Consider the following 15,117-nt stretch of genomic DNA (forward strand, 5'->3'; position numbering starts at 1 on the left):
ATCAAGGACAAATAATATTTCAAATGAAGAAGCAACCACTAGCACTGGTCACAGTTAACGTGGTTTGTCTTTATTACAAATACGTTCCATAGACTGCATATTAACACTGAAAGAGAATCACATATTCGAAAATAATGTAATAATGGAACAGATTTCACCTCGTCAAGTAAGTTTTTTTATAATTATTTTTTATATTTTATTAAAGACATTGGCTTGATATATTTGAACAAAGTGTATATTTTTTTCTATACAAATACTTCTTACTGATAGATAAAAATTGACATCACATCTCAATATCTTAAAGAATGAATTTTGGATGATACCATAATTAATTTCTTTGTTTCAGCTGCGGGGATCTGACCAAATATGTAATTCTTAAGTGGCAGTGAGCTGATCGAGCTGCTACACATGCTGTGGAGCCCCAACAAACACATGATGGGACGAGGATTCATTTGCCCTGATATTGGCCGAATAACAGTAGGTTGCTGTGCTCATGTTATGACAATTTTGTGGTTTTTGAGCTGGGCAAGGTATCAGGAACATGTATTTCCACCTGCCTAGTTCCTAGACAATATTTTATTGACCCATGAGTCAGATTAAAATAATAATAATAAAAAAAATGGTGTTTTATTTTGCTTCTAACCTTTCTAGTCTTAAGCAAAAAAAATTTTTTTTAAGGACTTGGATACAAAATGATATTTATATTCTGTTTCTTACTGGTATAGACTATTTAATAAATAACAAATTACATGCTGTAATGTCTGTCCACCTCAGGCCAAAGGTCCCATACTAAGTGGGCATAACCCTTTTAAACTCTTAATAAGTCAATTTTTTTCGTGCTGTGCAACAACAATATAAATTCTTTCCATGACATTGACATTGACATTGGCATGTCTGATGACTGACATTAGCTGTGTTGTCAGACCAATAAATAGCACCGGCTAACAACTTAACACAGTGCGCGTCAACCTTTTATTCAAGGGACAACTATCTTAGTGGCGCTAGTGCTGTAATATTTGTCTCATTAACCCATCATTAACCTAAGCATTTTAACATTTTTACCCATAACATTATATATTTTTATTTATTTTATTTTATTTTATTTGTTTAACAATGTATTTAACCTTAAATCCACTGACGAACATCTATTTCGATTATTGTAAGCTACAACCGTAAGGTACCGTAGGTAGGTAGCTAAAAAAAATACAGTTTCTACAGGAAGTAGTAAAATGCTGCCGCATTTTAAAAATGGCTTACATCTGACGACAACTCGATAAGAATCACATAAGTTTTTGAAAAAAAAAAGCAATATTCTTTCCATTATTTTTAAGGGTTCCGTAGTCCTGACAGGGAACCCTTATAGTTTCGATATGTCTGTCTGTCTGTCCGAGGTTTTGCTTGGAAACCATTGGCACTAGAAAGCTGTAATTTTGTGGAGTGATGTATATTAAATTTTTAAAAAAATTTTTTAGTGTAGCTACACATGTTCCTGAGCCCTTACATGTTATTGGGGATGAATTTTTTTTTCATCTTCTACTAGAGAGAAGAGAGATACAATAAATCTAGCCCCCCTAGACAAAATACAAAATGTGACAGTTTTTATGTCGAAAAGACTTTTTTGTATGCAACTAATTCGATTTTCGATTCAATCAAAAATCTTGTCTAGTGGCCTAACTCACGTATTTTGACAGTCAAGATCTCGCTGACTGATGACGTCCAGAAGTCGTCCCATTGAAAAAGTTCTAAATCCGTATTCACAGGGTCATTTTTGATAGAACGATTACTCGATAGGATCGCAACTCAGCGATTTGTTGTCATTAAAGTTTTGTTACATAGTCCCATTGAAAAACAGTTCTAAATCCGTATTCACAAGGGTCATTTTGATAGAACGAGTACTCGATAGGATCGCAACTCAGCGATTTGTTGTCATTAAAGTTTTGTTACATAGTCCCATTGAAAAACAGTTCTAAATCCGTATTCACAAGGGTCATTTTGATAGAACGAGTACTCGATAGGATCGCAACTCAGTGTTTTGTCGTTGAAGTTTTGTTACGTGAATAAGGCTACAGGGGGCTGCGTGCGTGACACTGACAATAAGTACCTCCATGGTGCGCGACACGAATATGACAACTGCCCCCCAAGACAAAATGCACTTTTTGATCGAATCGAAAATCGAATCCGTCAAAACTCCATACCAAAAAAAGGCTTTTCGATCATATTTGACTGGTTTGCGATTATAATGTGCACTTTTTGATCGAATCCATACAAAAAAAGCCTTGCAAGAAAATTAAATGCGCGCAAACCTTTACACATTTTGCGATTGCAGCGCCACCATAGTTTTTCATTCCATCTGTCAATTTGCCATTGCCATTTGCCTGACTTTGACTTTGTCTGTCTGGCTGAGTGGAGAAGTGAGAGATTGGTGTCTGTTGTACATTTGCTCGGAGCTATTGAGCTTAAATTCATCACGAGTTAGTTTAATAGTAAAGTTTAGTGTATCGTGCACGACGCCTTACACGTTATAGTTTTCTTTGTGCTTTGGTTTCATATTAAAATTCGCAGTGTATCAACATTTTTTGGTGTCTAAATTTCTATGCTTTCACGCGATTTTCCTCGCTGTTGGATCACAATATTAGAAATTCTGTGAACAGAGTGTTAAAGATTTGTTTTCGAATAACCTACTTGCGGTTATGTTTACTATTTCCATTTATTAGAAGCGTTTTGTGTTTGTACTTTGTTGGTGTTGAATCGATATTGTATGAGGGCATTTACCTATTGTTGTGAAATGAGTGTGCATATTTTGTGACAAACGCATGTCCTGATGGGATTTGGTTGCTGATAAAGGAACAAAAAGACAAAGCTATTGGCAAGCAAAAACTGTGTAAGTACTTGCAATTTAGGTTAATGTGTCTAGTATCTACCTATAAGTTTATTATAATCTGAAACCATGTGTCATGAATTCTTATAAGTATCCAATGTGATTCTAATAATTCATAGCCTACCATTTACTAACAAGTAGGATCTGCTTACTGTCCTGGTGAGTCATATCTAAAACATCCAGTTTGCTCTCTGATTCAAGCTTATTACTGAGACATGCATCATATCAACCAAATCAAATATTAATATTCACAATCAAGATCCAAGTGTTGTTTATTGACATTGAATTTCTTGACTAATTGAGTGTTGTCTGACCTATTATTCAACTAGGGAGTGTTAATTCATTGTGTACATTGCTCTATATTAAACCATGCACTGAATGTTATCTGTTCCTGGCTGAATTGCTGCTATATTGTCCTTTATTCAGTAGGAATAAGATTCAAAACTAAATGTAGTCCATTTTGGTTCTATCTCCATTTTTATAATCATTGTTTTATTTTTAAATAGTGCTATAAAAGAATTTCTCTTTCAGAAAACAATGGGGAGGTACTCAGGAAAGAAGTGTCGACTATTGTCGATGCTTTGGCTCACCAGTGGGTTCTTCATTGTAGAACTGATTGTGGGCTACGTCACCAATTCTATGGCCCTTGTAGCAGACTCTTTTCATATGTTAAGTGATGTTGCAGCACTGGTCATTGCATTTTTATCTGTTAAAGTAAGTTGTAATATTATTTATTGTTTTGCTATCTTTATTATGTACTTATGATGCAAATTAAATTTTTAACACAAGTAGGTAGGTAGGTATTCTTTGACAATTTATTTTTCCTGTATTACTTAACATTCAAGTTTATTTATTTATTTATTGACAAAGATCTACCAACAACACAACTTTACATAAACAAGTAATGCATGCAATGATGACAAGACCAAAAGATGTGTCTTTATAGGTAAATACAGCTTACACTCAGTTTAGTTTGTATTACTATTTAAAGAATATCCTTTCTTACATCCTTATTGTCTGTCACCACAATATTTCTTAGAAAATTGTATGAGCCATAATGAATCATACATACCATGGGTTTCCCCTGGAAAGTATTGTATGTAATTAATAGCAAAACCCAAGGCTGGTCTTGTTAATTTCCTGGTACATCATGTATGATATAACCATTATGTTAATTTTAATAATTAACATTATTATTAAGGAAAATAAATACCATAGGCACATTATCTGTACCACAAACACAAAACTCATTTCAACCATCATACCTTTCACCATCTTTCTTTAGCTTTAACATATTAATTAAACGTCATATTTATTGCACCGTGCCTTAGTCTCTCTACTCGACCTGTGGTTGACTCTCAGATAATGCCATCTGGCGTTAAGTCCGCCACTGTACAGTTGTATGTGCAAAAGTATTTTAAATAAATAAAACATACATCAAAAATCTATCAAACTCCATAGAAAATACACCGGTTATCATTATAATTACGATCAAAGTTAGGTGGTGCAACTCAGCCTAATTGAGTTTCTTTTTTAACAGATGTCACCAAAGAAATGGTCGAAGAACACATTTGGGTGGGCGAGAGCAGAAGTACTCGGGGCTCTCGTGAATGCTGTGTTCTTGGTCGCTCTGTGCTTCAGCATCACAGTAGAGGCTGTGAAGCGATTCATTGAGATCGAAATGATACACGATGAGAAGCTCCTTGTTGCTGTTGGTACTTTGGGGCTGATACTGAACATTGTTGGACTTTTCCTGTTCCATGGTGAGTTTTAGAAATCATTTCCTTTATTAAAATGACATTGATGATTCAGATTTTAGGCGATTGAGTTTCTATTTTGCATTGGCTTTAAAAAAGAAATAAATTGACCAGGTCCACCAGTGTCATCCAAGTTTTTGTCTGCTTTCATGTGAAATGTGTATAGGTACTTATTTTTAAATGAATTTTGAGTAACAGAAATAGTATTTAATCTAAGAAGAAAAATAAATTACTCTGTAAATACTATTATTATTTTTTATATTTAATGTAGGTAATTTAACAACATCATTTATTATAAATTGTATTTGTATGTGCTAGTATTATGAAATTGTTAAAGGCACTTCAAATGCATTAGATTGTTTGAGTGAGATAAGAAAACTATTTCTATGCCATTATTCACACTATAATATTTGTACAGAAAAAAGAAAACAAGTTTTAGATGATGAAATAATATGTAAAAAAATTACATCCATTGACACCATGATTTTGATCGTAAATTATAATGTTTAAAAGATAAACTTATTACGAAAGTAAAAACAGGTCTATCTACAGGGTGTTAGGTAAATGGGTATATGAGCCGACACTAGCCCATGTTAACATGGGCATATAAATGGTATGGTTAAATTTTCATACAAAATAATTTTGAGAAAATCCGATTTGTATGAAAATTAAAATAATTAAAATGAAGATATCAATTTTCTGACTTTACCATACCATTTATATGCCCATGTTAACATGGGCTAGTGTCGGCTCATATACCCATTTACCTAACAGCCTGTATAGGTCTAGCGGCTAGCGCTTAAATCATTCAATGTCTGAAGTATAGATCGGCACGGAAGAGGTGACATTGACATATTGTGACATGACAAAGCATACTATTCTGAAGATCTCAAATCTAGCGATGTTTGACGTTACAATAACACCCTCCCGAGCCGCTCTCATACCTCAGGCACCAACCGATTTAAACGCTAGACTTTGTATAGTCATTCTTATAAGATAGGTACACCATACAAGAATGCATGGTAAATTCAGTGAACTGCTCCTGAATCGAATGTACCTACTACTGCTATTTCTATTTATTTATATTAACCGGCAGACAGTGGTGACTGAGTTTGTTGCGGCGCTTCTTCTCAGCACTTGCCAAATGTTGGTCTCGAAGCGCTGGTAGGGTAAAAAGATTATGAGACATGTAGAGGCTCCTTAAGAGCAAAATGTCGATTTGTAAGAACTATTTATTTTTTATTTATTTATTTAAACTTTAATGCCAAAATAAATTTGTACATAAGGCGAACTTAATGCACTAAAGCATTCTCGACCAGTTTACCTTTGGGTTGAGCAGAAAAGAAATTTGTTTGGCGGTACTTCTAGTGCAGGAAAGAAAAACAAGAACATTTATTAGTCTAAACAAATAAAAAAAAATTGACTTTAACTTTAGACCTATAATACAGTGTTTAGCCGAATATTTCACTAACTCTCTTTGTTCGTACCTACCTCTTGAAAGGACAAAAGCTATTGTTCTTATCCCTCTAAACAAGGAGGGTACACAAACGTCAAATTGTTTTGATACTGCCATTTGCAACACCAAACTTAAATACGCCTTGAACTTCAACATTATTCAAACTCTAAAACAATGGCCAGTCAATTTTGTGAAGTTACTGCAAAATGTAACATACACACTCAAATATATCATTTAGTCGATACAGTTTAGGGTACAAAGTCTTAAACCCTAAACTTTACTTTCAAAATTGACTAAAATCAACACACTTATGATTGTTTTCATCCAAAATTAAACCACACATTGTGCTTCCTTATCCTTTGTGTTCGTAAAACGTGTTCACAAATACAATTCGCATTGTGTCATGCATCATGCATGACTCCACATATAGGTGTCTGATTCCAATGCTCTTCCTGGTTTGATCCAGGTTTTTTGGAATCTTAATTAAAATTAAATTTACCATCATGTGCGTAATATTAAAACAAAGTCCTGATACTTACTTCCGATGCACACAACTGGATACATGCGCAAGAGTTTTAGACGTTATCAGAGTCAATATTATCTAAACTTTCGGCGCCCATTAGTCCTTTGTATAAACGTCACCTTTATTTTAATTTATTTTTACCCAAAAGCTACTGCATTAGGTGGGATACAGGCCAATGTATCACCTAATCAGACATTCCATTAGGTCCTAATGGAATGTAACGATCAGGCGGAAGGTGAAAGCTATCTTCATCCGAAATCCAGTCCACACAGATGGTGTCAGTTGCCCAACATTGGTTTCGTATGATAAAATAACCCTCTCTCTTACTTTGCCCCAATTGTTACCCCTTGAACAAAGCACCGCTCTTACCCCATTACTTACTGCCCATTCCCATTATATTACCCAAGATCTTTCTTCCAGAACATGGCAGCAGCCACGGCCACTCCCACGGCGGCGTTCCACCACCGTCCAACGTTCGTCACCTCACAGAAATCGTGAACAGCAACGCCGATATGGCCTTAGGTCACAACGCGACCGACACCGAAGAGACTGATGAGATGGTCCCACCGAAGAACCTTAAACTGCCAAACAACAACAAGCAGACCCCTCGAAGGACCAACAACGATCCTGGACATATGAATATGAAGGGAGTCTTCCTTCACGTTCTGTCGGATGCTCTGGGTAAGTGATTTTTTTTAAGAAGACTATTTCCACCGCTGCAACTCCTGTGTTGCCAGGATCTACAGCTTGACCGCCAATAAAAACCTAACCAGTGAAAGTCAAGTTTGTCCCGGGGGAAGTTAAACTATCATTTGACCCGCAACGAAATTTATCAGAAGAACATAATAGGAGTTTTAAGTTAATTAGGTAAGTGACCAGGGCCGGATCTACCATACGGCTTTTTGGGCTTCAGCCCAGGGCCCCGTTGATTCAAGAGGTCCCAGCTAAGTCAAGTCAAAGTCAAAAATAGACGATAATGCGAAAGAGTATCGTATATAGTAATAGCCCCTAAGTAGTATTAGCCCAGGGCCCCCTAAACTCACGGTCCGGCCCTGTATGTGACGGTTGGTTTATCTTTGTCAAATGTACCTTGATTGATGACTTTCTTGTTGCAAACCAATCGAGAGATACCATGATATTGAAATTGGTAACTGACTAAGATTTAATCTTGAGTGATACAATCTTGACAACGTTTTAATCTCGGCCGTTTTTATTCACACGTAAATGTGAATTTGATCAATCATCGTACAGCACATTAAAGTAGGTAAACATTGCATCTTATGTAGTTCGTAATAGGTGCCATTTTGGAATAAAAATATAATCTGATGTCCTGTCAACAATACAAACAGTATAAGATTAAAAAACTTGCAAACTATCTTCACTAGACGATTACTAACTATTGGATCAAGATTTGTCCGTAGTCTGACGCAATAGCATAAAAATATTTATCTTTCAAGTAGGTACCAATGTCAATTATACAGCAGGCACTTCTCTGCAATATCTTCCGACATTTTACATCAGCCACCTTGATTTGAAATGGCGGCAAAATAACTCCAGTGTAATGTCATTAGATTGTTTACCTCGACATTGACTTTTACTATCAATGCGGAAATGATTAGATTCCTCTAAGGTCATTACCCGTGACCAATTTTAAGAAATTAAAGTCATTGAGGCAATCCTTCCGTTGCATCGTGACGAATTACAAGGAAGAATTCGCACACAATTACGTCATACAAACTTAAAGGTGCTCCCTCACCTGGAGCATTCGCCTGTAATGGAACATTTTAGATTTGATTTTGATTATTAACATTACAATATTGCCATCCTGATTTGATAAAACATTTGCCTGTAATGTTAAATTTCAGATTCGACTTACATGTTGTATTATACATATTAGGTTAAAATAAAGGTACAATAAAAGTTGCGCATTTTAATGCTCGGTTTGCCTCCCTCACTGGTGTAATGCTCGTCTCTCTAACGTTACATTACAGGCAAATGCTCCAGGTCTGGGAGCACCTTAACAAAAACGTGAATCAGTGTAATATATTGGATACCGATTTCTTTACTCGACCTTGTGTTATTCATTGCTAATAACTAACAGTTGTTTCGCTGCAAGTCATATCATACATACTTAATGTAAGCATTTAGAAAATCAAGTGCATATGGACAATTAAATTGGAAACTAAATTGCCGTTGAAGTTTACGATGTGATTTTTATAACTTTCCTTTATGATAAAACTGTTTTCAAAGAATATGCTTGATAAAATCCTGATAAAGGAACGTCATGACAAATGCCCTATTCCCGGCCAAGTAGGGACTTTCGTATAAGTTCTTTCATAGTTTCTTTAATGTCTTTCATCATCATCATCATCATTTCAGCCATAGACGTCCACTGCTGAACATAGGCCTCCCCAATGATTTCCACAATGGCCGATTGGTAGCGGCCTGCATCCAGCGCCTTTCTGTATGAGGTCGTCGGTACCACAAGGTGGAATGTCTTTAAGATAAAGGATTTTATCGTTGTTGGCATATCTACCAAGATCTTTTCTAAAAACTATCAGCATTGTCTCTCCTCAAAATAACAAATGTAAATAGGTACATAATCGCAATCACTAAATACACTTTAAGAAAATAGAAAAATAAACATTTACTATCTCTGCTATCTTAAGATAACAATAAATGTAGACTACCTATAAATTACAACAAAACAAGCACTAAAACTATGACTAACTGGTTCCAGTGTTCCCACTTGTATATTATGCTTAACAAAGTTGTTTTTAAATCAAGCAAACTTTTCTTTGGAACTTACTAAGGGTCCTAAACCATTTGTATGATTCCTCTCCCAGTTATGAATGGTTTAAAAAAAAGTTTGTTCGAAACTAAGCAAACTTTTTCTGTGGACAATACATTATCTAATGTCTAGCTGCGTTGCGACCTCGCGCACGCCGAGGCCCGTCGGTTCACCTGACCAGTTGCAGCGCGAATCGATTTGTCATTTGTTACATTCCTAACATGTTCCCTTGACGTTGTTAGTCAGTTGATTCTACGTATTTTTCTCAGTAATGCGCTTCGATTGGTATCTGCATGATAATGTGAATGCTTGCGTCAAATCGACGCTTGTAATATTTAAATTGATTGTTTTTGTTTTGTAAAGATATTAATGACACACACCGGTTAACTGAATGAAAAAGAAAAATGTTATTGGATATTTTCGTCTTATAAAGTTTTGTATGTTGTGTGGTCAAACGGGAGATCGAACCCTGAAAATCTAAGCCAAAACATTCCAACTTTCTAACCACTACATACCACAAAGGCGGAGAAATATCTACAAATCAACAGGCCGATCACCTTGAAACTTAAAGGAAAAAAACATACAATCAGAAAGCAAAATAAATGTAGTAGAAAAACTATATTATTTACGAGTTTTCCTTATTTATTTTACAAGAGCAATGACCGCCTGCTCTGTGATTATTGGTCCAGTCCGACTGCGAAAGCAGGAGTTTTGAATAACATGAAGTGCAGTCTTAAGCCTGGTTTCCACCAAAGGAGAAGGGACGAAAGAGAAATTATTGTTGAATAACCAATCGGATTTCGTTATTTCCACATCACCTCCGCTCCACTTCGGTTCGGAAAACACATCTCCTTTTGTTTCCTCTCTTCACCGCTTTGGTGGAAACCAAGTATAAGTGACTAAAAGATTAATATTATTGTCATCTTACAATGACCTCATATTGTTATCAAAAGTAAGATTAACAACCAAATTCTTATATTTACCTCCAGTTAACACCAAAATAAAAATCTACTAAATTCTTAGTATGTTATCTAGTGTTTGGAAAGCATTCAAATATATTCAGAAGCTGAAAATATTTACACAAAATCTTTTTATTAGTGCGTTGCTCTGGTTCGCCACTTTCAAAGCCGGCCGGCGCGTGCGCCGTCATTGACATTATTTGGTAGACGAAAACATGCGAAGCCTAACCTTGGACCACTTTTGGTTTACTAATGTTATCACACGTTAGGTGATCGGTTGCAATGATTATAACCGGTGGTATATTATCAATAACAAGGTTAATGACAGGAGTGCCAATAATTACGTCCGATATTAGTTACAAAATCAAAGTTGTTTGTCGAGTTATTGATAGAAATACAGGTCAAGTGCGCGATATAATGCGGTTATTTTTACGATAGTGATTACTCACCTTATCAGGTGTAGTATTTACAAATCCAAAATGACTAGACTGGATAACCGATGGCGCCTGTTAACCTTGTGCAATCGAAAAAAGTGACAAAAGTCTCATAGTTCAAATTATTAATTGCATGTCACATTACTAATAGTGGTTATAATAAAGATACAGATCTCATCCGTAACGAGCAAAAATGTGAAATTAATTAAACATCAATCTTGTTAAAGTACCTCCCTCAACGTACTTGTCCCTTTCACACTCTACGCGTTGAAGTATGATGGCATATTTTAGAAAGCTGCTACAAACGCGACTGTTTTCTTTAGCCTTAAAGATTTCCACTTACCCAAAGCTCTATTCAAAAAGCACTCGCATAGTCTATTCAAATATCTTACGCGTTCGCTGATGAAAGAAAATGTGAAGACGCTTTTTCTATAAAAACACGTTTTATAAACTGTAACGTTGACTAAACATACTTTAAACGATACGAAGACCTCTTTACGGAAATAACTTAATGGATTTTAAAAATGTAACGCTGTGATATAGTTGTTCATCCCAGTTTAGTCTTTTATGCATCAGGCATAACATCTAATGTTGTGTTTAAACAATATTCAATATCCAGAACGCTCATTAAGTTATCTTATCATTATGCTTCTACACGCGCCATTTTTTTTAAAATACAGTTTTTGGTTTGTGGCCTCCAATTTCTGCCAGCAACTTAAATTAGTTGAGAAACTACATATCAGCTCAACAATAATCTTCAATTAAAACCACTATTTAATATTCAAAGTCTAATGTTTTACTAATTTAACTATACCGCACAAGGAACGGTTATAAATGTTATAATGTACGTGTAGACTGTTGAATGCATATCGAGTGTTGGATAGAACCTACATTGGAGAAACTTTTTAGATTTTCGACAACTCTGGTTACATTTAGGCCGAAACAGCCGATAAGAGAAAATTGAAGATACTTTTATCTACTTTTCTCCCACGATCACAGCTCAAGTGGTGTTTACAAACAGATAACACCCTTCTCTACGTAATAATAATGACTATAGAGATATAGAGAGATGAGAATTTCTAATGCGACACTGAGTTTCGTACTCACAGGAGTTGCAGCGGTGGGAACGAGAGGTGGGAATAGTCCCTTATGCTAAGTGGTAGCCATTTTTGGTTCTAACCATAGAGATATAGAGAGATGCCAACTAATGCGCTAAGTTCGAAATTCAGTGTCGCATTAGCATTCACACATGCAAAGTAATCAAAATATGTGCTCATTATCCACTGCGGTATCACTAGTCAACGTTAAAAAAATCTTTAGTACTACGCAAGCAATGTAAACTGTTCACATTATGACGTCGCTGCTGTCATCATTGCTGTTACGAGCAATGCGATCTGTTTTTGGGCATATTGCTGCGACACCGGCCCCGCCCCCTTTTCACATCTCTCTTTAGTTTCTGTGATCTGTGATAATTACCTATTTCCTTCGTAGGTTCGCTGATCGTGGTCGGGTCAGCTCTAGTGGTCTGGCTGACCGACTGGGAGTACAAATACTACATCGACCCCGCGCTGAGTATCGTCCTCGTGATCCTCATTCTGGCGTCTGTATGGCCACTGCTGAGGGAGTCCTCGCTTATCCTGCTACAGACTGTTCCTACACATATCCAGGTGAGTTGATAAATTGATACGTTTTTATTTGCAAGAGGTAACTATGAAACGTTACCCAATGGGTCGCCCTATTAAACAGAAAGCTATAAAATGAATGAGGTCGTCAAATAAATTGTAAGTTTTCAGTCATGCCAAAATAACTACGCTTGGGAATCCACATAAGGTCTTAAATTATTACACGAAATATTCGTAGTGTCTTTATTTCTTCTAAAGCTTTATTTATATCGTATATGTCGTCTTGGTATCCAAAGGACTAACTCTATTTTATCTCTATAGTTTCTTCTGATTATTTTCATCGCATAGCACTACCATTACTGGAGTTAGTTTAGTAACGCGGGAGTTGAAGCAGAGTAAATACAAATGAGTAGGTCATCTTCATAGAAACGCACTGAGCGCGGTTTGTATGTGAGCGCGCGCCAATACGTATGCGGCACGCACGCACACACTGACAAAATTCGGGGCAACTAACCACTAATCAACGCTAAATTTTGTCAGTGTGTGCGTGCGCGCCGCATACGTATTGGCGCGCTCACATACAAACCGTGCTCGGGCGTTTCTATAAAGATGACCTACTCATTTGTATTTACTCTGGTTGAAGTGATGGGAAAAGAATAAGTTAAAGAAATTTATTTTAAAAGTACGCAAATGAGCTTGTGTGTCACTGATGGTTAGCGATCATAACATAATTATTGGCAATACCAAAAGAGTTAAAACCTCAATTTATGCCCACATCGTGTTGAAATCTTGATCCAAAGACAATACGCCTTATTAGTCACGGGTAAACTAAAAATATTTAAAAAATATCCCGAAGCCATGCACGCGTGCATTGGCTGACCCCTATTCACGCCGCTGACTGAGCATATTTGCTCACTGATAACCGCACAGTTGACCAGTGACCCGATTACTTGGGGTTTGTTTGTCCAGGTGTATGCGATACAGTGGGAACCGTTTATTGGTATTAAAATGGGTTTAGATTTGAACGCAACAAAGTGCATAAATATAGAGTGTACGAGTAATTATATTATGCATCTTCAATTCCAAAAAATGATTTCAAAAGTTTTAAAAATAAGCGTGATTCCATAAAAATCACCTTTACTGAAATTTTACTAATCTGCTACGCGCATGTAACTTTTTAATCGCAAGAAACGTATGTAAAAACAATACACAATTCCTTTACCACGTAGAATAAACTTTGTTATATCTTTTAATCACAATTCCTTTTCCCAAAACTAACAAAAACTGCTGGACACGGTTTACGAAAGTCATCACTGTCAACTGTCAATGCTATTGTTAAATGACATCTCTCAACGAATGCGCCGATATTTCTTAACTTTGTAAGAGCTTTACCATCTTGTGTCTATTAGGTATGATCTGTTGCTGTACCTTAATAAATAAATAAAAATAAATGTACAAACAACTGCATAACAAGTTCTGTTGAATCTTGTATGGTTGTAATAGGAGCGATTTTGTAACAAACTGTCGACTCTACATAAGTTTAAGTCAGTCCTGGATTTATCAATAGGCCGCGGTCTAGGGACGGCAGCATCCTAGGGGCGGCAGATTTCAGAGGACACTTATTCGATTTCAGAAGATAAAAGTCCAATGAGATCCAACAACACCCAGGAAATTTGTAAACCCGCCACTGGTTTTAGTAAATCAATTCAAATATTTTTTCTGTCAGGTGGACGCGATCCAGCGACGACTTTTGGAGAAGGTGGATGGAGTGTTGGCAGTGCACGAATTCCACGTGTGGCAACTCGCTGGAGACAGGATCATCGCCAGTGCACATATTAGGTGAGAAATGATGAGAATTGTCCGTATTATTAAGCTCAAAACTCGATTCAATCTATCTGAGATTATATCCAGTTATTGGATCTAAATAATTGAAATAGGATTAATCTTAAAGCTTCAATCCGTATTTCAAATTAAATTGAGTTTTGTTTTTCATTTATAGCGGTTCAAAAGGCGTGGCTTGTGCAAACATGTTGGATAAACAGTTATTATTTGGGCGCTGTCAAAATAACAGATGGTTTTATTTGTCTTAATCGAATGTAATGTATATTTCACAGTTTATACTTGAAGTAACCAAAAATAATGTTATCTTTACTAAGTTCAACTATCTAATTCATGTAGGGGAAGCCCGGGCAGCACGAATACCTTAAGAAAAGTGGCAATTATTGCACATAAATATGCAATCAACAACAGTCTATTAATTAATAATTTGTATCTTAGTTAATCAATCATCTTTGGAATTGTAAAGAATAAACTTAGAAACTTAAACAAATTCTACAATAAAAATGTCATTAAAAAAAAGTTCCAATTATCCATTTTGCCCGACCCCCCTGGGCAAGACGGATATGTACAGTAATAACTGCTTTAATCATTGCAATCATCACAATAATAACTGCCTATGCCTGAATATAAGGTACTATCCTCGTGTGCCCACTTCTTGCATTGATTGCTCTCTATCCAATCCTTGGTAGGTGGTATAGTGTATTCTTCTGAGCACACAACATAAATATTTTGTTTTCTCCATCAGATTTTTGTTTTTGGTCATTTTTCCTCTTGACAAGTCTTGTTTGGAAGTTCTTGTTTTCAGATGTGTGGTTTTGCTAGGGCCTGCTAATCAGTTATGGCTGTCTTTACCTATCC

The 15,117-nt window shown here is 36.0% G+C and overlaps 1 protein-coding gene across 5 annotated transcripts in view; it reads left to right on the forward strand.

The window, feature by feature from the left end:
* Nucleotides 1-3,406: 3,406 nt before the first annotated feature.
* Nucleotides 3,407-15,117, forward strand: part of LOC135073083 (proton-coupled zinc antiporter SLC30A1) — a 40,119-nt gene continuing 28,408 nt past the window's right edge. For all 5 annotated transcript variants that reach the window (XM_063967114.1, XM_063967113.1, XM_063967116.1 and 2 more), the window contains exons 1-5: nt 3,407-3,592; nt 4,419-4,641; nt 7,035-7,295; nt 12,290-12,465; nt 14,147-14,259. In XM_063967114.1, the coding sequence (XP_063823184.1) occupies nt 3,416-3,592; nt 4,419-4,641; nt 7,035-7,295; nt 12,290-12,465; nt 14,147-14,259 (950 nt within the window). In that variant the 5' untranslated portion in view covers nt 3,407-3,415. The remainder of the gene's footprint in view (nt 3,593-4,418; nt 4,642-7,034; nt 7,296-12,289; nt 12,466-14,146; nt 14,260-15,117) is intronic.

Source organism: Ostrinia nubilalis, chromosome 7 (assembly GCF_963855985.1).
Source record: "Ostrinia nubilalis chromosome 7, ilOstNubi1.1, whole genome shotgun sequence".
NCBI classification, from domain to species: domain Eukaryota; kingdom Metazoa; phylum Arthropoda; class Insecta; order Lepidoptera; family Crambidae; genus Ostrinia; species Ostrinia nubilalis.